Source organism: Carassius auratus, chromosome 27 (genome assembly GCF_003368295.1).
Source record: "Carassius auratus strain Wakin chromosome 27, ASM336829v1, whole genome shotgun sequence".
Taxonomy (NCBI): domain Eukaryota; kingdom Metazoa; phylum Chordata; class Actinopteri; order Cypriniformes; family Cyprinidae; genus Carassius; species Carassius auratus.
In genome coordinates, this window is record NC_039269.1 from 4459693 (window position 1) to 4480824 (window position 21132).

Below are 21132 nucleotides of genomic sequence, written 5' to 3' on the forward strand. Positions count from 1 at the left end.
GTTTGATGTGGCTCAATAGCGTCAATGCACCATCAAACTAAAGCGTAAGAATAATGTTGAATTCCTTACTGTTTGCCTTTAAACAGGTAATTCTTTCCCAGACACCATTGGCTAATTTATGAGTGCTCAAAGAGGCTGCAATTCATTGTGGTTTTATTCAAAATTCACACATTTAAAACCTAAATCACTATGGTGGTAAGCCTATAATAATAATGTGTGTTTGTCATATCCATAAATAAAGGAATACCACTAAATATTAAGTGTCTGTAAAATATGGGTAATTTAATTTACCAAAACAGTGTTCCTATGCAAGTTACTTGCAGTTTTATGCTTTAATAAAAATACATAGTATAGCTTAGTTTAAAGCATGACTTCTAAAACTGAACAAATGAAATACTGAAGAGTTTGATCTACTACAGTCTAACTCAATACAATGACAGTTTTACAATAACACTTTAGCAATATATAAGCAGCCTTGTTTTTCATAGAAATCACGAACACCAAGAAACTATTAGTGTATATTGTCTGGCAGTGTTTTGTAAGGGTTGAGGATGCCCTTAGGATCCAGCATGGCTTTAATGCTGCCCATGAGGGCGACAGCCTCTGAGGGTTTACTGTAGTAAATGTAGTTTCTCTTCTTCAGACCGAGGCCATGCTCTGCACTGATGCTGCCTTTCCATTTGGATGTCCACTCGTACACATACGGCTCAATGGCAGCCAGTAGAGCGGGGTCTTTAGAGGGAGAAGTGATGTTCAGATGAAGATTTCCATCACCTGAAACAAATCAAAAACATTTTGGGCAAGGTTTGAGAGGGTCTTACTGTGTAAGGGTTTGTGCACACAAGTACACTGCTGTTCAGAAGTTAAGTGTTGGTAAAAAAAAATTATGATTTTGAAAGTTGTCTTAAAACAGTGACTGGATGGACTGAAGCAAAAAAATCTGAATCATTGCAGAATTACATTCATTACAATTCTGAGACACCTGTCAACTCTTGACTGCCCAAAATCTGCCGACTGGCTTTAACTTTCAGTAACTAACATCAACTCATCCAGACTTCAAATCGGGGCAAAAGTTGTGTGGTGTATTCCAGCTTCTGACTGAAAACAGTCCAGCGATTATTGTAAGACAAAAAGGGTAGCCATACCAACATGTCCATAGCCCACAACATTCTTGGCCCTGTCTCCAAGGTGCCCCCTCATGTCTTGGACTAAATCATAGATCTTTTCCACTGGGAGGGAAATGTCATATTTGTAGGTGTAGCCTTCATGTGTCAAAGCTTCTGTGACTCTCTCCCTCAAAGACCACAATGCCTGTGAATGACACAAAACTTTCAGTACAAGAGAGCAAATGTCACAATCAACATTTTTTTTTTTTTTTTTTAATTAAGTGCCTTAATTTTTGTGGCCTCTGTTGCAACTGTCCCATCAGTTACTAGAGATGATGTCATGACTTCCTCAAGGAATTTGTGTAGTTTTTCTTCATCGTGGGCTGCATTGGATCCAGCGGTCTCAATAACAATGTAAAAGGGACTTTCTGCAACACATATCAGTTCAATAAAAAAACAAAAAAACAAATGAATGTTATCCAACGTTTTTAAAACATCTACCTACCCAAAGTTGGCATGAAATGAAAATTCACACCATATATATTTTCTTAATGCATTATTACTGATCTTGACTTCAGTCTTCTGGTCAATTGATAAACTTCTCTCTGGTGATATATGCTGCACTTCTCCAATCATAAACCTTGCAACTTTCTTACAATTGACCTTAAAGCTCACATTCAAATCTGCTTCTATCTAATGAATAACCGCAGAACAGAACCATGTCCCCAATTCTACTTTCCGATAGTCCACCTCACTTGGATGTATGTCACAAAGAAAAAAATCTGTTACTACTTCCATCTCCACTTGAAGAACACAGAAACCCAAGGTTGTCTTTGAAACAGTAAAGTGTTTACCTGTGATGGGGTTGGTGAGTTTCAGATGCTTCTCCAGAAGGCTCATACAGGAGGCATCTAAAAACTCAAAAGCAGAAAGGATTTCTCCCAGCATCCCTCTACAACACTGAAATGTTTCCAGCAGTTGCTGGAAGCTGGAGCACCCTGCAGGACACACGAGGAGCTGCAATAAGTGGATGTAACCACCCATTTTACATAAAAAGAGACCTGAGAGTTCACTGAAACGATTACTATATTAGCATCCACACCAAAAGATAATAACCTTCTGTTTATTACATATAAGTACACACTGCAGTTATGTTGTCCAATCAAGCTCTTTAAAGTCTTGTGGATTCTGAGAAGTTGTCAATATTTTAATCATTCAAAAAGAACCATTCTGAAACAACTAAATTCTTTTGTGTCGTTATCACTACAACTATGGTCTAGAGTTCCCTATTCTCATAGAATTAAGAATGATTATTAAAACTTTATAGTTATATTTATCAAGTTTAAAATGTGCTTTATATCTGTTGTGTCATTTTACCTAAAAAAGCTACATTGACAGCTTTAGGCTTGCGGGGGCACAGGATGGAAACTGCTGTAATGACTCCTAATGTCCCTTCTGAGCCAATGAAAAGCTGTTTGAGGTCATAACCAGTGTTGTCCTTGCGAAGTGTGGCCAAGCAGTTCAAAATCCGCCCATCTGCCAAAACCTACACATGTGAGACATACAAGAATACAACTTAAAGCCATCTAGATCTTTTTCATCATACAAAAAGAGGCAGATTTCTGAATGTATTATTATCAAACTGTATCTGGAATAATCACATGAGCAAGAAATAAATACTCATTTGACACCTTCATTGTCTATGCCGAGTCAGTTCTATGTGTTTTTTTTAATGGAACATCGTCTATCAGAATGTCTGGGGTTTTCACTTCTGCTAAAGAGGAAAACCTCACCACTTCCAGGCCCAGAACTGTCCCTCGAAGTGACCCGTAGCGCAGCAGTCTGAGACCACCTGCATTAGTGGACACATTCCCTCCGATATGACAGCTTCCCTTTGCCCCTAGATCCAGCGGCATGATGAAGTCCTTTTCCTCTAGATAGTTCGACAGGTTCTCCAACACACAGCCTGCCTGACAAGTGAGGATACCTGGAAGCCAAACCAGTATCCTTTTAAGATAAGGTAAGGTATAATGGTATAAAGGTATAATGATTTTGACTGTTTTTATTTCATATTTAAATTTATCACTGATGCTTCATGAAAACATGGCAAACACACCCGAGATGTTGTCGAATGTGATGACTTGGTTCATTAAAGAAGTGGAAAGGATGATCTCATCAAAAACAGGGACGCTTCCTCCCACCAGACCGGTGTTTCCTCCCTGCGGACACACTGCCAGATTCCGCTCATTACAGTACCTGTGAAAAACATGGAAAATTTTATAGCACATTTTCTGTTACCAGCTGTAAAACTCAATGTGATCGTGGAAAACTGACCTAAGAATCTGAGAGACCTCTTCTGTTGTTTTGGGCCTCAGAAGTACTTCACTGTTACCTTCGAGAAAAAAAAAACACCCATTAATTCAAATATTGCTATAAATATTGCTATAAATTCCTAAACACCTAAATCAAATATTTAGATTGCATTTAGAATCTGCTGAATCTTTAAATTGTTTTCATCTTATTTGTTTGCATCACATTATGCCACATATAAACAAATAACCATTTCAAATTTTTTTTGTGTTGTTGTCTGAAAGAAAGAATGATTTTATTCTGCAAGGACAAATTTAATTGATCAAAAGCGACAGTACAGACATTTAGAATTTTACAAAATCCTTTTTTTTTTTTTTTTTTACAAATATTGTTCTTTTGAACTTCCTATTTATCAAAGAACCACGAGAAACAAATCAGGACAACTGTTTTCAATATTATGTGTGAAAGTGTGAAAGTGTGAAAGTGCGGTTTTAAAGGAAAAATTTTGAGATTATAAATTTTCAAGTGATATATAATTTCTGATGATTTCTAAAGTTTTTCTTTTTTTTTTGACAAAATTCAGAACTCCTGTTTTGATGTAGTTTTTTGAGGTGCACTCTTGTCATAAATTAATCTATTACTTTTCTACATCATTTTTAACAAAAAAGATTGGTACAATATCTATTTAGGAGTCATAGACCTTTCCAAAAATATATAGTTTGTCATGATTAGATTAGGATTTAATTGTAATATAGTGAAGTAAACGTAGGAGCCCCACCGAGTGGAGGGTGACAGTTAACAGGTTAAAATATTCCTGACCCCAAACTTTTAAACTGAAAATGTGACAAAGGCTAACTTAAGCCACTTTCACACTGCACATCAGACCCGCAATATTTCCGGAACATTGCCGGGTCGCCTTCTGTGTGAAAGCAACCACGTCCCGGAATTGATTACCGAATTGAACCCGGGTCGGGGACCTAGTAACATTGCGGGGTTCGACCTGGGACGAGCGCTGTGTGAACAAAAGCCAGATCTAATGCCGTGTCGAAGTGATGACGCGGGTTACCATGCAACTCTTTTACCGGCTGTTTTGAAGGAAGATCAACATTCGCGACGAAAACATATGTGCAAACTGTAATGAAGCAGAGATCAGTTAGTTCCTCACTTTCCGCTCTGACGCCGAGATCGTTTGCTTGCTTCAGTGAAAGTATAACGTGCCTAGCGTTGTCGACTCGTACATTACACGTCACGCGCTGATGTCACGTGTCGTTACGGGATCTTCAAGGGTTGTGTGAGAAAGCACGCACATATACCGGGTCATCACTGGCAGTGTGAAAGTGCAAAATTTAGCGACCAGGGACCAATTGCAGGAAAACTTTACCCCTGTATTTGCCGGAATGGCAGTGTGAAAGGGGCTATATAGATAAAGCATACATAAAACTTGAAAACTACTATTTTAGAAAATGCAAATTGAGTCCACCTTCCACTGTCTTAAGCCAGTCTACATTGCTGGACTTCAGCAGGTCTGGATCAGTGATGGTTCTTCCAGGCAGCAGTGTTCTAAAGAAGGCAAGGTCTTCGTGTGTGACCCTGGAGAAGGGTAAACGTGGTGGGGCAGCACCTGGGTTGCCTGGACTGGCTCCCAACCCTCTGCTGTGCACACAGCGATGCTGAATCAGCTGGCTGGAGCGCACTATTAGAGCTCTGTCGACTGCAGTGAGATCAGTGCTGTACTGCGAGCTCAGACACCAAATATATCTGGACTTCAGAGGAAGCCTTGCAAACCTCTGAAAGATCCCCATTTCTATAGTGGAGAGAAGATGACACTGATTACTTTCATTTCCAATTGCAAAACAGTACTTAAGTTTACCACTCATATAATTATATGTACATTAACTTCAGTCTTATCGCTTAGGAATAAATGGCTGATACAGTGCGCCAGCAAATCTATTACAGTCACCACAGTACACAGTAATTATATTTCTAGAACAAAATATATTATCTTGAATCTGGTTATGGTAATCCGTTTAACGTTACATGTTGCAGTGTATTCCATAATGGTGTATCAGAATATAAACCTATTAAATAATGTATATCAGAATATAAACATGATATTATATATTATATTGTGACATATTATTATTGTATTATATAAATTGTTATGTTTATTTAACGTAACACTGGCTGTCAGTGAACAGTTTGGTAAACTAGGCTTATAATGACAAATACTATTGACCCAAGAAACTACACAATGTAATTTAAATAAAAACTTTTCCCGTTCGTCTGTATTTGTTACATTAAAGGGTTAACAGCTTTAATACACCTGACATAAACATGTTGGTGTTTTGACCCGAAGTTCATTAACATTCGATACATTTATTCAAAATCCTGCTTCAAAACATATCAGGTACGATACCTACTTTATCAGAGGTGTAGAGAGTTTCAGCTGGTTTCACATTATATAACAAAGGCACTTAATCTTCTACCATTTTTTTTACAACACAGGACTGTGTTTAAATGTTACGATTAACTTCCTCATGATCTTTGAGTTTTTGCAACAGGATTACAAACTGACAGCGCCGCCTACTGGCGAGGAGTATAATGGCGCTCATTTATCCAGAGGGTAAGCGTTTGGTTCCTGTATTATTATTGTATGTTTTTTAGTATTTCTACCACACATATTATAAAAACAATAGCATCGTTTTTAACAGACAATATGTGGTCCTGGCAGTGAAAACTCAGCTAAAGTCGTTTAGTTTTCTATATACAATCATCCTTCATAAGGTAAAGAACATAAATGGTTGAAATCAAACTTTGATGTTTGTTATCTAAGATTTTGAGACTTTATTCTGGATTTCACAGAGAGGGTTACATGTTTTAATCTTTACTTTCTGAAAGAAAGAAAAACAGAGTCAGGCATTGCTTATTTTATTGATAATTTATAAAGTATTACAAATCTGAAGTAGGTTATTATAATATGTTTTGTCTTACAAGGTCATTATGAACAATTTTCAAACCCTTATGTAGCAATCTCATTTTGACGCTGCAAAAGCACATCATTTGGATATCTAAAGCAAAATGTTTCCTTTTACATTCATGTATGAATTTCCACCTTTTTTTCATGACATTAACAGCAGTTCTAATCTCAGCTGAATCAACATAAAGACTATCATTATTTTCAGATGACTGTTAATAACTCAAAAGTTGAATATCTACTGATGCTACAAGTTAGTTTAGAACATGACTTGTGCTCTGAAATGGGTCTGTTTGGTGGTGTTATTGCTCATGCCCATCTTTAGCATCCACTTGGACTTCATCCTTCGCACATACTGCATGTCCTTCTGCTGCTGGCTCACAAAGCCTTTACCTGCAAGAGAAGACATGGGTTAAACAGTCAATGGTGCTGAAATACAGTTAACTGTCAATAGACAAAGATAACGGTTGACAAATCTAACTTACCAAAGTCTCCTGCCCATCCAAGTGCTTTGTACTGTTTAAGGACTCGACCAACAGCCTTCTGGTTATAAGCTGGAACCAATGCCCTCTGAACACCAAACCTCTGCTTATAGTACCTCATCAGGGAGCGATGGCCAATCTTTGCACCTGTAATAAAAAGCAAAAACAAAGTTTAGTTTTACATTCATTTTAATTTTGAATTAAATGCTCAAATCAGAAGAAATTGACTTTCAAGAGTAAAAGCCTAGCTGGAATCAGTTAAGTGTAATTATTCTTCAAAAGGAAATATTTCCTGGCATGCTTAATATTTAATCTAAACATCAAGCCAATGTCATAATTAAATGTCATCATAACATAACATAATGCTTGTACAGAAATGTGTTGTAAATACAGCTGTTCATCAGTACCTGAGGGCAAAGTGAGCTCCAGCGTCTCATCATCAAACGCTACAGTCTTTTCATCAGGCAGTTCACCATCCTTCATCTCCACATCATCTCCATCTTTAGCATCAGGATAACTGCTCCTGTATGTTTAGAAGGACAATGGTTATTATTGTGCAGATTTAAAATAAGAATTATAAGCCCAGAACCTTTTAATTTAATAATGTAGGTAAATGTTGATTTATTTTTACCTTTTTTAAGTTTGTTCAAATGATAACCTAATGTTATTAGATCTTTGTGAGCATTGCTCGCAGTCATTATTTAATTACAAATCATGTGATCTAAAAAAAAACAAAAAAAAAACACTATGTTCAGCAAATGTCTGTGTACCTGAAGTCATAGAAGTCTGCGAACTCCAGAGCGGCGTCTCCGTCTGTGAACAGTTTGCAGTGACTCTTGTCGGTCATGTGTGCCTGAACTGCTTCTGTAGTGTAGAATGACTTCCCTTTTTCATTACACCATAAGCACACCTTACCAACCCCAACCTTCTCTCCTACAGAGACATAGACAGAGAAACACTGATTGAAGCTAATTCATAACTAATACTTTGAAAGACAACTTCAGTTCTCTCTCTGGCTTACCTAGGTATGATATAAATCCTCTCAGGTCCACCAGATACTCAATATCAGGGAGGAAGAAGCTGTGTGTTTTGGTCATGTGCGTCATGTTTCGGGCGAGTGAGCGTGAATGATGTCCACAAAACAGACAGTCTGTCACTGGGATGACCCCGGGGGCCGCAGCTGCCCCAGATGTGGAGTCCTCCTCCATCTCCTCCTCCTCCTCCTCATCTTCATCATCATCATCATCCATATCCTCATCAACATCCTCCCACTCTTCAAAGAAAAAACAAGATTCTTAATTAGCGGTTTCTGAGCAAATCATTCAATTCAGAATTATTTACATGGAATTTGTTTACAACACAGACTGTTTCACAGCAACTTCCTGTTATTAAACATGACAACTACAGTGTACATGTTGTAAAATTCATCAATTATGAAACTAATTGACTTTCAGCTGTAAAGCAGCTCGACAGAAGATAATAGTTCAATTCAGGTCAATGCTGATTCAATACCTGTCAAAGATGATACGTTCATTTAAGACTACAAAAGACAATTGTAATTATCCAGCTCAATTCAGTTCAAATTTTGTTTTTATTTAAATCAATATATTTTACTAAATACATATTAACTGTCTTTTAAATGGAGCAAGCCACAAGCGGCAGCTGCAAGGCAACAGTGATTTATTCTATTTTATTCTTTGTATTTTATTGTATTTATTTTAAGAAAAAGATCTTTGGTTATGATTTATATTGTACTTTTATTTTTATTCTTAATTTTACTAATTACCTAGCACCTTACTTTAATACTATTTTTTTTACTGTTATTTCTTACTTTTACTGTAATGTTGCATTGGCAATATTGAATGTAAACACAATCATGCCAAAACCGTCACTTTAAATTCAAGAAATGAAATGAAAACTGTATTTTATTGTAGATCATTCTTACCCTCCTCCTCTTCTTCTTCTTCTTCACCCTCCTCTGCTGTGATCTTCTTGGCCTGCTGCTCGAACCACTGCAGTCGAGGCGGTTTGTCCGGCCGCGCTCTGACCCGTTTCTCTGAGGGTGTGGCTTTAGAGGGGGTGTGTCTCTGCTGCTCCCTGAGTGCTTTCTGGAGCGCTTCGTTCTGTGCGTCTTTATCTAGCCCCGCCCCTTTCTCCAAATTCTTCTCGTTCATTCTCTGGACAGTCTCCTGGGCGGCAGCCAAGGCTTTCCTCTCAGCGGCCAGGTGCTTACTGGATTGGATGTGATTGTTGTAAGCATTGTCAGTGGAGAACTTTTTGTTGCAGGTGGCGCAGTAGGCCGAGCCGTGTCCGCCGCTCTGACTCTGCTGCTCGGCCGCTGCCCGCTGTGCCAGCACTCGCTCCTCGAAGTTTTCTGCAGTGACCGGAGGCATGTCTGCAACCTTTCTCTTCAGATTATAGCGGTGCCAGTCTGTTCTATAATGTGCCCGCTGGACCTCCCCATCAGAGAACTGCACACGGCAGCTGATGCATGTGTACGACATGACTGCAGAAAAATATACAGTGATTATCGATCAAATTATTTTCAGGGTATTTTTTTAATTTGGGTTACATGTGTGATTCTGACAGTCTAAGCTGCACAAAGACCAAATTTGAGTGAATTTAATTTATTATGTGTTAGTTTAATAATATTTTTAATTTCATATTTTCTATTTGTTTATTTCATGATTCAATTTAGCACTGGCCATTTCTATTAAAAAATAATGCAAATATTAGAGAAAACAAATTTTATATCAAATAATTGGGGGCAAATCCTATATGACCCTGAACCACAAAACCATTCTTGTGTCACAAGGGTATATTTGTAGCAATAGCCAACAATACACTAGAGCCCGACCGATATATCGGCCGGCCGATATTATCGGCCGATATGAGCTAATTGCATTTAAATCGGCATCGGCGTTTATAACGGCCGATGAAACATGAGAAACAGTCTCATATTCTTCACTCATGTTATGAGTGTTGCATAGTTTGCCCACCAGAGGGCGGTCTGCAGCTCCAGAGTTGCAACAGCGCCAGAAATCCACAAAGAAGAAAGCGATCAGCCAAGCCACCCAGGTGAGTCTGTCCTTCGTCATGTGAAATGATTGTAGATTTAGTTCATACACTGTATATAAAAACGGTGTGGTAGTTCTAGTTAACGGTCCTATCATTATCACTTCTAAATATTCTGTAACATCACTTACAGCCGTTAATGCATTGCTATATTAGATTAGCCACAAAGCTAATACCATGTTTATCAGTGGAAGAGCGCGAACGTTAATAAGAGGTCGAACTATAAAGTTAGCGTTTAGTGCTTATTCTATTGCGGTGTGTTTCCCACATAATGACCGCGTAATGGTCCTTTCACACAGGACGCGGTATGCACAGCGCTTGGCCGCTGGGTTTAGCGTTGCCTTTCAGATACAACACGATTTGCCCTGCTCTGCGCTATGGCATAGGCGGAGTTTTAAAAACTTTTAGCGGGAGCTCTTTCATAGTCTGTTGTTCCTCTTTTCGGTCAGCAGCAAACATGTATCTGTCCCGTTGTAAGAAGCGAGCGATAGCGCTAGTCCTGCTGATGAGAATTAAGAGAGAAGCAAGGAAGAAGAGGCTACCCTCAGGCCCAGGGAACAATTTGGTGAATTCAGGCTGGTTACGTTACTCTAACGCTAATATAGCTTCCTTTTTAGCAGGCCCCTTAAATGCTTGCTATTAACTTGTTTGAAGGTGGTTCTTCTCAAAATTGACAGCGGTGTGTTCATGGCACTAACGTTAACCATTTTGATTCAGACTGCACAAAGAGAAGAGGAGAAGATATACGGGTCCGTTGTGAATGTGTCTGTGAGAGCAAATATAGTGTAGTTACAGTAACTACAGTAGGTGCGTCAGAAATGATTAAATCAGAGGGCACATGTAAATAAATCTGAGCTGAACAAGCGCTTTTTTCTTTTCTTTTTTTTTCTTACATATTGTTTCAAAGCAGCTTTACAGACATAACAGGAAAATGTTGAAATAATATTGTTAAATATAAGGAGGTTAATACCTATTGCTTGACAAATAAAAAAATATATATATATTTCTCATTTTTGCCTATGTAGGAGATCCCTGTTTATTATTATTATAATTCTAATGATGACATGAGTAATGATACATGGTGATATTATTAATACACATGCTTATTCTTTCTATGTCTCTCTTTCTGCCCTACAGATGGCTGAAAAGGGTGAATGATGTAGCAGCAAAAGTGTGGGACTACTTCTGCAAATACTTTAACTTTAACTTTAGTATTATAATTTATTTACAGTACACACACAGACTGTTAAAATCAGCTTCAACTGGAAGAAAGTAAAAGTGTTAAATGTTTAAAATCAGACTGTTTTTTTGATCGTTAAAAAATATATACTTTTGATGTGCAATTGTTTAGTGATTGAGACCGTAATCTAAGGCTTTTTTTTACATAAATCCCTTCTGGAAAATGGTTTATACAGCCCACATACATAGAACAGGCAGATATTTTGCCATTGAATGTTATGTAAGTGCAGCTTATAGCAAATGGGTCTAATATCCAGTTTATTTTCAAAATCAAAATATCGGCTTATAAATCGGCTCTTTTCAAGTTAATATCGGCATCGGCATCGGCCCCCAAAAATCCATATCGGTCGGGCTCTACAATACACTGTATGGGTCAAAATTATTGATTAATCTTTTATGCCAAAAATATTAGGAAATTAAGTAAAGATCATGTTCCATGAAGATACTTTGTAAATTTCCTACTGTAAATACATAAAAAAGGGATTTTTGATTAGTAATACACACTGCTAAGAACTTCATTTGGGACAGCTTTAAAGGTGATTTTCTCAATATTTAATTTTTTATATTCCAGATTTGATTTTCAAATAGGTGTATCTCAGACAAATACTGTCCTATCCTAACAAACCATACATCAATGGAAAGCTTATTTTATAATTCAGATTCCAAAAATGTACTCTTACGACTGGTTTTGTTTTCCAGGGTCACATATGACCTATGTTGTAGATACAACAGATGGCTGTATAAACCCACATACAAGGTTTTGAGAATAAAAAACGTTTTTTTGTAATTACTTATTTCTGCATTGGATAATTATTAAGACATTTAACATACTGTTGTGAAAGTTTAGGGTTTGTCTGTGTAATTTTATATTATTTAGCAAAAAAAAAAAATTGCTCTGTACCATTCACACTAGTTCATATGTTTGTCTGCACTATTGTGTGTTTGAATGGGATTATCCATGTCTGATGTGAAGTTATTTTGGTAACGTACATGGAAACGTCATGAAAAAAAATACATCGAAATACTGTTTGTCCAAAATTATGTAATTAATAAACAGTGAAATAACAGCACAGAAAAGCTTTATAGTTGTTTAACTAAAATCTACAGCAAAAATAAAGGATAAAATGCATACACACTTGTCAAAACTATAGCAAACCTCTTACACCGAAAACAAAGATTTGTATAATTGTACCGTTTAACTGAAAATCTGTATTTACTGTAACTATGTTACTGATGTCTGTTACACCGCATGTTACCAACAACACCATTAAATGAAGTTAACATTTGCGTATACCCACAACAAGAGTAATATGTGGTAAATCTGTCGAGAATTAATTCACTAAAATTAATGTTATTATATGAGAAAGTATAATCTTACTTGGTTTATTCACAGCCTCACAGCACTGACAACACGAGGATGGTGAACTAACCTTTGACCCCGAACAGAAGTACGCTCTTGCACACTGCGCCTCCCCGCGGTACGGAGGATAAACCACGTCTTCTGGGTGACATCATCTTTCGTGTAAATGTCAAAACTCTTTGATTAGAAGTTAGATGGTTTTCTGCTTCGGTAAAAATTGAGATATCAGGGAAAAAGTTAAGTTACTTAAAATAAACCACTCGAAACTGACATTAATTTGTACTTCATTAAAAAAAAAAAAAAAAAACAGTTTGCTATGTTTTCACTATGGAGGCTACGTTTTTAATGAGATGCTTAATTTCTTTGTTTTTTTTATTTATTTATCTATTTATTTAAATTATATTGTGTGTTTTACAATGCAACTCGGAAATGCTTCACAAATACTTACTTACCAATTAATGTACAGATATACAAAATCCTAACCTTCTGTGACAGTAAACCATAAGTGCAGGTTTAAGATTGGATGTAGTAGGCTAATTTAATATTGACCAAAGAAAAACCCTGTATTTGTTGACCACTATTCTGAATATCAGATGGGAATATTTAAAATTGTGTCCTTTAAAATTGGTAAAGCCCTCATGGTAATAAATTAGACTTCAGCCATAACCAGATATAATTACATTTGAGAAAGAATAAAATATAAAAACCTTGAAAATTTCAGTCACTAATGTCACTGTTGCCTGTGAATGAGCCAATGCCACCAAAAATATGCAATAAAAAGATTAAAGACATGGTCCATAATATCAATATCCTGTAGGCCTATTAATTAATGTGGGTGAGCCATATGAATAAGAAATCTAAACAAACAAACTGTTTGAAATAATGTCTTTTTAGTTAACAGTGCGAAGTGTCACAGCCTCTTTCAAACCGCATGTCTGCTTCCTGAAGGCTGAAGCTTTTATTCTCCCCTAAATTACAAAAGGTCATTAAGGAGATAATGAACATTCCTGTAAAATGGCTGTGAACAAATATTGTGCCCTTGTGTAGTCCACTTTAAACATGATGCTCATGGACATCTGAGGGATGAATTCAAGCGCTTTTAATAATTAATTGTGAGCCACTGCAGTGTGTTTTACAGTATACACCTGACACTGGCAAATCTTCATGAAGGGAACATTTCAATCAGCACTTTCTTTTTCATCACGAGAGTCATGTATAATCTGGCAGTTGGAATATTTCTATACCTCAGGGACATCACAACCTTGGAGAATTGATAGCATTAATGCTGTTTGTATGAGTTCTTGCTGGAACCCCTCAATTGAAATTAATTGCAGCCCAAGGGTCACTGTTTCACCGCATTAATTAATATTCACACTCTTTCCTAGGAGAACAGCAGTGGCGATTTATAACAGCCGTACCCTGCTCTCCAGCAACACGAGAGGGGCACTTCCTGCCAGAGAGATTGATGTTGGTGCCGTACACTGAGTTCTCAGGGTACAAGAGAGAGGATGAAACTAGAAACCTCTGACAGAGGAGACCTCACCAGCACAGCCGGTTAAATATCCTCAGAACATGCACACCATCACACTGTTTGCCATAAACGCACAAGGATCCTGGTCAAAACTTTGAATATGATTTATTATTGAATCATGATTTCTAAAAACAAGCTTCTTTTACTCCTTTACTGCATTTATTTGATCAAAATGTAATATAGATTTTTTTTTTGTGTGCGTAATTTATAATAGCTTTTTGAAATTTATTTGAAAATGTATTCATGTGATACAAAGCTGATTTGCTGCTCAAGAATAATTTATTTTTATTATGTTGAAAAATGGCTTTGCGGTGTAATTATTTTTGAAGAAACCATGATAGGAGCGAAAGGGCAATTTATGTGAATTAAGTTTTTAACAATGTTTACATTTGTAACAATGTTAAAGTCTGAATGAATTAATTCACAGATATTTTCAGTAATAAAATGCTAACTGGAACCGAAAAAAAACAAAAAAACATTTTAGTTTAAAATGGTTATAATCCGTGTAAGTTGAGCATGTACATACCTGTAAGTTGACTGAGAACAAAAAAAAAAAGTCCCATTAACTGCAGATGTACAGAACTGTTCGAAAGGGGTATTTTTATTTTATTTTTTTTCCAAAAAAGATGCATTAAATTGATAAAAACTGACGGCAAAGACATTTAAAGTATTTATTTTATCAAACAAACATTCTTTTGAAATTACTATTCTTCAAATGATCATGACAAAAATCTATATTTCCACAAAAATATTAAGCAGCACCAGTTTTCAACATTGATAACAATATGAACTTGAGCAATAAATAAATAAATAAGCCTATTGAAATGATTTCTGAAGGATCATGTGACACTGAATACTGCAGAAATGTTGCTGACAACTTTGCCATCATTAGGATAAATGACTTTTTAAAATACATTAGATTATATAGCTGTTAGCCATTTTAATAATACTTCTCAATATAAATGTTTTAATGATCAACTAAATGCAGTGAAACGTGAGCATAAGAGACTTTAATAAACTAATAAATGGTAGTTTACAAAAGCAGGTGAAGTGAACAGGACACATAAAAAAAACACACACATTTCAAAATAAACTGTTTTAATAATAAATTAAGAGCTGGGAGAGCAGAAAGTCTTGGTAAAAGGGGTTATGTTATTTTATTAGTCTTAAATTTGTATCTACAACGAAGGGACAAGCAAAAAAATAAGCAACAACTCCATGAAAAAAAGAAACCAGAGAGAAAAAAATACATTATTGAAACACTTTTTCCATCCTTTTTTAATAAGCAACTTTTAAATCTAAAAGAAACTTTACAATATAAAGAAACATACAAAGAACATCTTAATTTAGGTACTACACAAGACAGAAAGAGTCCCTAAGACAAGGATCCGAACTACCCTAAACATAAAAATACAAAGCAAACCCCGGAGACAGACTGCTTTATACACAATACTGCTTCTCAATTATCAGAAAGAACAACGGTGGAGGAGGATTTTTTTTTTTTCTTTTCCACATCTGAAGCCCCTCAGCAACTCGTCTCCTCGCTAATGTTGCAGTATCGTACAGCGTCACAATAGAATTACAGAGATGGCCAACGACGTGAGTGGTTTACATACAGAGGACTGGCTGGGAGGAAGAGAGCGCAGCCTATAAAACACTATCTCAAAGGACACTTCCCTTCATTTGATAACCTTTTTTTTTTAATCCCTACTCCGAACAAGTTTTTTTTTTTTTTCTGTTTTTTTTAATTTAAACAGATAAAAATCCTTCATAGTAAAGTTAGCGATGTTTGTGGTCCCTTTTGCACATAAAGAGACAAGTCCTGTGTTCATGTATGTCCACACAATGTGTTAAAAGGTGGGCTGCTGAATGGAAAGTGCAAAGTGAGGACAAGCCCGAGAGAGAACAGATCGTGAGGCTTTCACCCTCCACATACCTCCCTCCTGTGAGTGTCTAGTCTACAAGGAGCGAACGGTACCGCTTCAGACACCCCTTACCTTCCTCTTCTCCTAAAACATGAGCGCTCAGATGTTGTTTACTAAGTAGAGGCTGACAAAACTTTACATTTGCATGATTTAGTACATCTGTACAGAGTCAAAGACAGAGAATGGCGACTCTTTAACTACAAACATGGGTTTTTCCTTTACATTTTTTTTTTTTTTACCCCCAAGATCTCAGTGTTCATTGGTAGTGACGGAAATATCAAAAGATGTCAATGATATCAAAATGCATTTTACAGTATTTACAAACAAACAAAGTAATAATATAAGATAGACACTGTATAAATGTGTGTTTCTCTGTGTACATCGTGTCATCAAGCTGTGGAGAACTTAAAAACAGGTGCTGTGTGATTAATGTGTGTGGATGTAATCAGCAGGAGGATTTTAGCATCTGATATTTACTGGTTCCTTCTGATCCCTAATAACTATTTCACTGAGAGACCTACTTCCAAAAACACATTTTGTTTCAAGGGATAGGGCCACCCAAAAATCACTCACGTCATTCCAAACCTGTGTGACTTTCAGCGGAAAATAAAAGAAGATACTTTAGGATAACCAAATAGTCCCATTGACTTCCATTGCATGGTCAAAAATGAGTTAATGGAGGCCAAAACTTTTTAGTTATCAACATTCTTCAAAAAATCTTTAAAAAGACAGATTGAAATTAACTTCAAAAAGATGTTTTGAAAATTTGAGTTCCTATTCACTTCCATTGTGTGAATTTTATAAAATTGAAGTCAATGTAGAATGAAAAAGTGTAGTTCTCAACATTGTTCTTCCAAAAAAAAAAAAAGTTTCACTTTCCATTGAGTGAATGAACAAAAATTATAGGAACTGAAACAGTTTTGTTACCAACATTCTTCAAACTACCTTCTGTAACAAGATAGATTAAAACATCAAAAAAATAAGAATATTTTGAAGAACTTGTACCTAAACAGTTTTCATTCACTTAGACAGTATGGCCAAAAATTATAATTGAAATCAATGACACCCAAACCAATTTATTTACTAACATTCTTCAGAATTATTCTCTAACAAGATATATTAAAGCACCTTCTTAAAAAAAATATTTTGAAAAATGTTGGTAACCAAAAATGTCCCATTGGCTTTCATTATATAGACAAAAATGACAATGCAAGTCAATGGCAAATCAAAACTCTTTAGTTAGGAAAGCCACAGTTTTGGAATGAGAAAAATGCAAGTAAATGCATTTTTTTGGATGGACTATCCCTTTAAAAGAGAGAAATCGAATGAAATGCATGTTAATATTATGAAACAGACAGGCGGTGAGCACATTTAGTTCATGTATCCCTCATTCAGTAGTCCCTGGAAGTCCTATTACTATCCCCTCATCTCATAAGCTCAGAAAAATAAGCCTTGGATGTGGCTGACATCTCACGGTTTTGAAGATGATGAGACATTATACAGAACACATACTTAACAAAATTTGTTTGAGGAGGAGGGCTCTATTCCTGCACCCCAAAAAATCTCCAGCATGATGAGCACCGAGCCAACAGGATCCTCATCTGTAATGTCACGTGACTAGAGACACCCTGTTCAGATTCATGCAGAAGGAAAGCATGAGGGTCTCTGGTGAGGGACAGAATGATACGAATCTTCAGGAGGTATCTTAGACTGGCATATTTACATGTGTACATAAGTCCTGACGGGTCGCATGCGAGACGTGTGCACGATAAACCAATTCATGAACGAAAACAACAAATAAATAAGTTGTGAATCAGGGTGAGCAGACATCGGTCATGTGTTTGAGTCAAGTTTAGTTGTATAACCGGATGTTTCCGGCTCTGGTATGACATCACATCCTCTCTACAGATGGATTGAGACTCCAAAAAGTGTTGTTGGATGCACAGGCTGGTCTGAGGAGGTTAAAGTCGCTGCTGGTTTGGGCCTCGAGCCTCATGGCCTCAGATGTTCACTCAACAGGGACAAGTATACTACATTTCCTGTATATAGATGTGTACTAGAAGAAAAGGTACGGCTACCCTTTTAATCTGCGGGAGGTAAGATTTCACAGCAAACACAAAACGTAGTGTAGACTTCCTGCAAAAGTCACGACACCGTTATTGTGCATTATGGAGGTGTGCTTTTTTTCTGTCGAAATTTGTGGTTTAAATACAATGTGCCCCTTTCAAAAAAAGATTCAAACCTAAGCAGTAACCATCATTACAATATTAATAAAAATAAAATCAACAATTGAGAATAATACAATACATACACAGAATGATGAAAACGTTCACTGCCGAATCCATCGTGAAGAGTTTCCTCTTGCATTCACACAATGAAATGGAGGAAAAAGGTGCAGATATTTTCTACTGTAAAAACGACTGCATCCATTCGAGATAAAAAAAAAAAAAAATGAATCAAAAAAGTGGAGTGTGTTCATAAAGTAGCCTGGTGAAGTGTGTGTCTTCTCAAACACACACCTGCCTTCCTGTGTGTGTTCAACCCCGTTAGTGTCCAGAACCAGAGAGGAAGTCCGGGAGGCAGGGAGAGTCAGTCAACAAGCTCTTCCTGTGGCTCTGGGACTGTTTCCTGTTGCCGGTGGCCATTTTGCACAAGCTGGGATGGGCCACTTTCATGTGAGTCCTGTTCTCATGGGGCATCCCAGAAGGCTGTGCAGAAAAAGCCAGAGTTCCGTGGGCAGAGGGTGCCAGGGGTTGATCGACGTGAAGAGGGGACGGGGTTTTAAAAAGGAATGGGGGTTAAAAGGAATGGGGACGGTCGTAGGGGGTTTGAAAACAAAACCAAAAATAAAAGCCCAAATAAAACAAAACGAGAAGAAATCACACACTCATCGTCATGTTGGGTGAATACTGGAAAGAGACAAAGGAGAGGGGGGATATATAGCGGCGGTGAGATCATGAGAACTCTACACAGAGCAAATACAATATGTCATCACCGTCCCAAAATACAGCAAGAAAATGCATGATTTTGTCGACAAAGCAGTAACCAAAGGACAGAAAACTTGGAAAGTGTCTGTCCAGGAAACTGCTGGTCTTTTATAACAAAAGCCATTACCAGCACTCACTCCTGGACTGAATCAATAACACTTACAAATCAAATCATTTTAATTATTATTATTATTTTTATTTTTTTTTATTTGAATTTCTGTTCTGTAAGTAACATGGTCAGTGGGTGTGGCCTTCTGAGTGCCTGCTGGGCGGAGCTACACTAATGGTCAAAAGTTTGGGGTCGGTAAGATTTTAAAATGTCTTTGATTCTTTGATTCTATGTTTCTTGTTCTTTTTCCTGCTCACCAAGGCTGTGTTTATTTGATCTTACAATAAAACAATACAAATATGAATATTTTGAAGTATTGTAGCAATTTAAAATAACTTCTATATTTGATGTATTTTAAAATGTAATTAATTCCTGTAATGGCATATCTGACTTTCAAACAGCAATTACTCCAGTCTTCATGAGTAGTGTCATGAGATCCTTTAGAAACCATTCTAATATGCAGATTTGGTGGACATTCTAAATGTTAGACTGTTGTGATGCTGCGGAGAAAAAAAAATTCTAACTATGTTTTTACTGTTACTTTTGAGAAATATATTTCCTGAATAATAGTACTAATTTAACTTTTTTTATTATTTTTTTAAATCTTGACTGACTCCAAACTTTTGGACCGTACTGTATATGACTGGCAGGAGAGGAAAGTGGCAGGTCTCTGGGTTTGGGTCAGAATCTACTCACACTTTCACTTTGGAATGGGTTAAGGAAGTTCCCTCCCATTTCTCCATCATCCCGCGGTGTGCCCGGTTGGTTGTTCATCCCTGCCATGTTGTTGGGGGAGTTCTGAAGCAAAAGAACAGTTCAGGTTGAGATGTGAAAACAGCATAGGAAAAAAAACACAATTCGCAATCTAAGGGGCTGTTTACACCTGGTCACCTCATGCATTTTGTCTGATCAGATAGCTCTTCGATCGTGAACAGACCAGGTGTAAAAACCCTCCAAATGCATTGGAGACCGATATAAATCCATTCACTCAAACCACTTCAGGAGTTGGTCTGGGCTGCATTACAGATGAAACTGGACACGTGTAAATGCATTTTGTAAATTTTACTCCTACCAAAATGTTCAAATAATGGACATGTGAGAGCGTGTTATAGACTATATGACATTATAGTCAGATATGACTGCACTAATGCAACATAGCCCTAAAAACCTTCTTTACCTTTGGCAGCCCATCCATGTCACCAGAGCCTGAAATAAATAAATAAATAAAGTATAGATTAATATTATTAAATAAACACCTTTTGAGATATCTGTATTATTTTGAATAACAGTGCAGTCTTCAAGCTTACCTAACGATCCGTTCATATGATGGGGTTCCATGCCACCCATGCCGCCCATTGGCCCATCTGGACCGGGACCCATGGGGAACTGAGAAACACAGAGAAACAAGCCCAATTCAACCAACCATCCCACATCCAGTGCCTTGAGTAACATAAGGTTTCTTCTAAGATATAAACATTCATTTGAATAGGATGAGCATGTTCCCTTTGATTTCACTAAAAGCATGTCTGCATTTTTATGAAAACAATGATCATAATATGACATTTAGGATTATTATAAATAAAGTGCAATGTACAGGAAGGCGATTATTATTACAAATAAATCCAGACAGGTCTTTAATCACACTGAAGGGGTTTATTTTGCGATAATGACTGAATGACTGTACATTATAAAGCTTATTACATTACTACTCAAGCAAATAAATAAATAAATGGACATTAAATATTGATTTGAGTTCAAACTGTAGTATTATGTAAGAAGAAAGTAACCATTGAGTGATGTGAGCACTAGCACACAAGAAACTAGCATAGCTACAGTATGAAGGCAATCAAACAACGATCAATTCTACGGTTTAGGAATCATGATGCACAAATATTTAGCTGCTAAATGAGAATAAGAATCAGGTATGGAAGGTAAAAGCAAATGTAATGTTACATAAGGTTTACATTTGACACAAAATGCTGTTATTTTGTATTAATCAATGAATGATGTTTCCACAGAAAAAAAAAATGAACC

The 21132-nt window shown here is 36.7% G+C and overlaps 3 protein-coding genes across 4 annotated transcripts in view; all 3 read right to left on the reverse strand.

Annotated features, from left to right (window-relative positions):
* Positions 1 to 136: 136 nt before the first annotated feature.
* On the reverse strand, positions 137 to 5974 carry d2hgdh (D-2-hydroxyglutarate dehydrogenase). The gene is made up of 10 exons (XM_026205316.1): positions 5837 to 5974; positions 4897 to 5220; positions 3441 to 3498; positions 3223 to 3362; positions 2900 to 3093; positions 2484 to 2652; positions 1961 to 2104; positions 1392 to 1534; positions 1146 to 1311; positions 137 to 774 (listed from the first exon to the last, which is right to left on the reverse strand). Exons 2-10 carry the CDS (start codon positions 5216 to 5218, stop codon positions 512 to 514), a joined length of 1599 nt encoding a protein of 532 aa, XP_026061101.1. The 5' UTR covers positions 5219 to 5220; positions 5837 to 5974; the 3' UTR covers positions 137 to 511.
* A 353-nt stretch (positions 5975 to 6327) lies between these two features.
* Positions 6328 to 12658, reverse strand: znf622 (zinc finger protein 622). The gene is made up of 7 exons (XM_026205318.1): positions 12565 to 12658; positions 8818 to 9378; positions 7894 to 8145; positions 7643 to 7805; positions 7280 to 7395; positions 6876 to 7019; positions 6328 to 6783 (listed from the first exon to the last, which is right to left on the reverse strand). Exons 2-7 carry the CDS (start codon positions 9374 to 9376, stop codon positions 6650 to 6652), a joined length of 1368 nt encoding a protein of 455 aa, XP_026061103.1. The 5' UTR covers positions 9377 to 9378; positions 12565 to 12658; the 3' UTR covers positions 6328 to 6649.
* A 6179-nt stretch (positions 12659 to 18837) lies between these two features.
* LOC113045135 (single-stranded DNA-binding protein 3) overlaps positions 18838 to 21132 on the reverse strand; it is a 56046-nt gene continuing 53751 nt past the window's right edge. For both annotated transcript variants that reach the window (XM_026205320.1, XM_026205319.1), the window contains 4 exons: positions 20406 to 20484; positions 20276 to 20304; positions 19795 to 19896; positions 18838 to 18911 (listed from right to left, as the gene is read on the reverse strand). In XM_026205320.1, the coding sequence (XP_026061105.1) occupies positions 18882 to 18911; positions 19795 to 19896; positions 20276 to 20304; positions 20406 to 20484 (240 nt within the window). In that variant the 3' untranslated portion in view covers positions 18838 to 18881. The remainder of the gene's footprint in view (positions 18912 to 19794; positions 19897 to 20275; positions 20305 to 20405; positions 20485 to 21132) is intronic.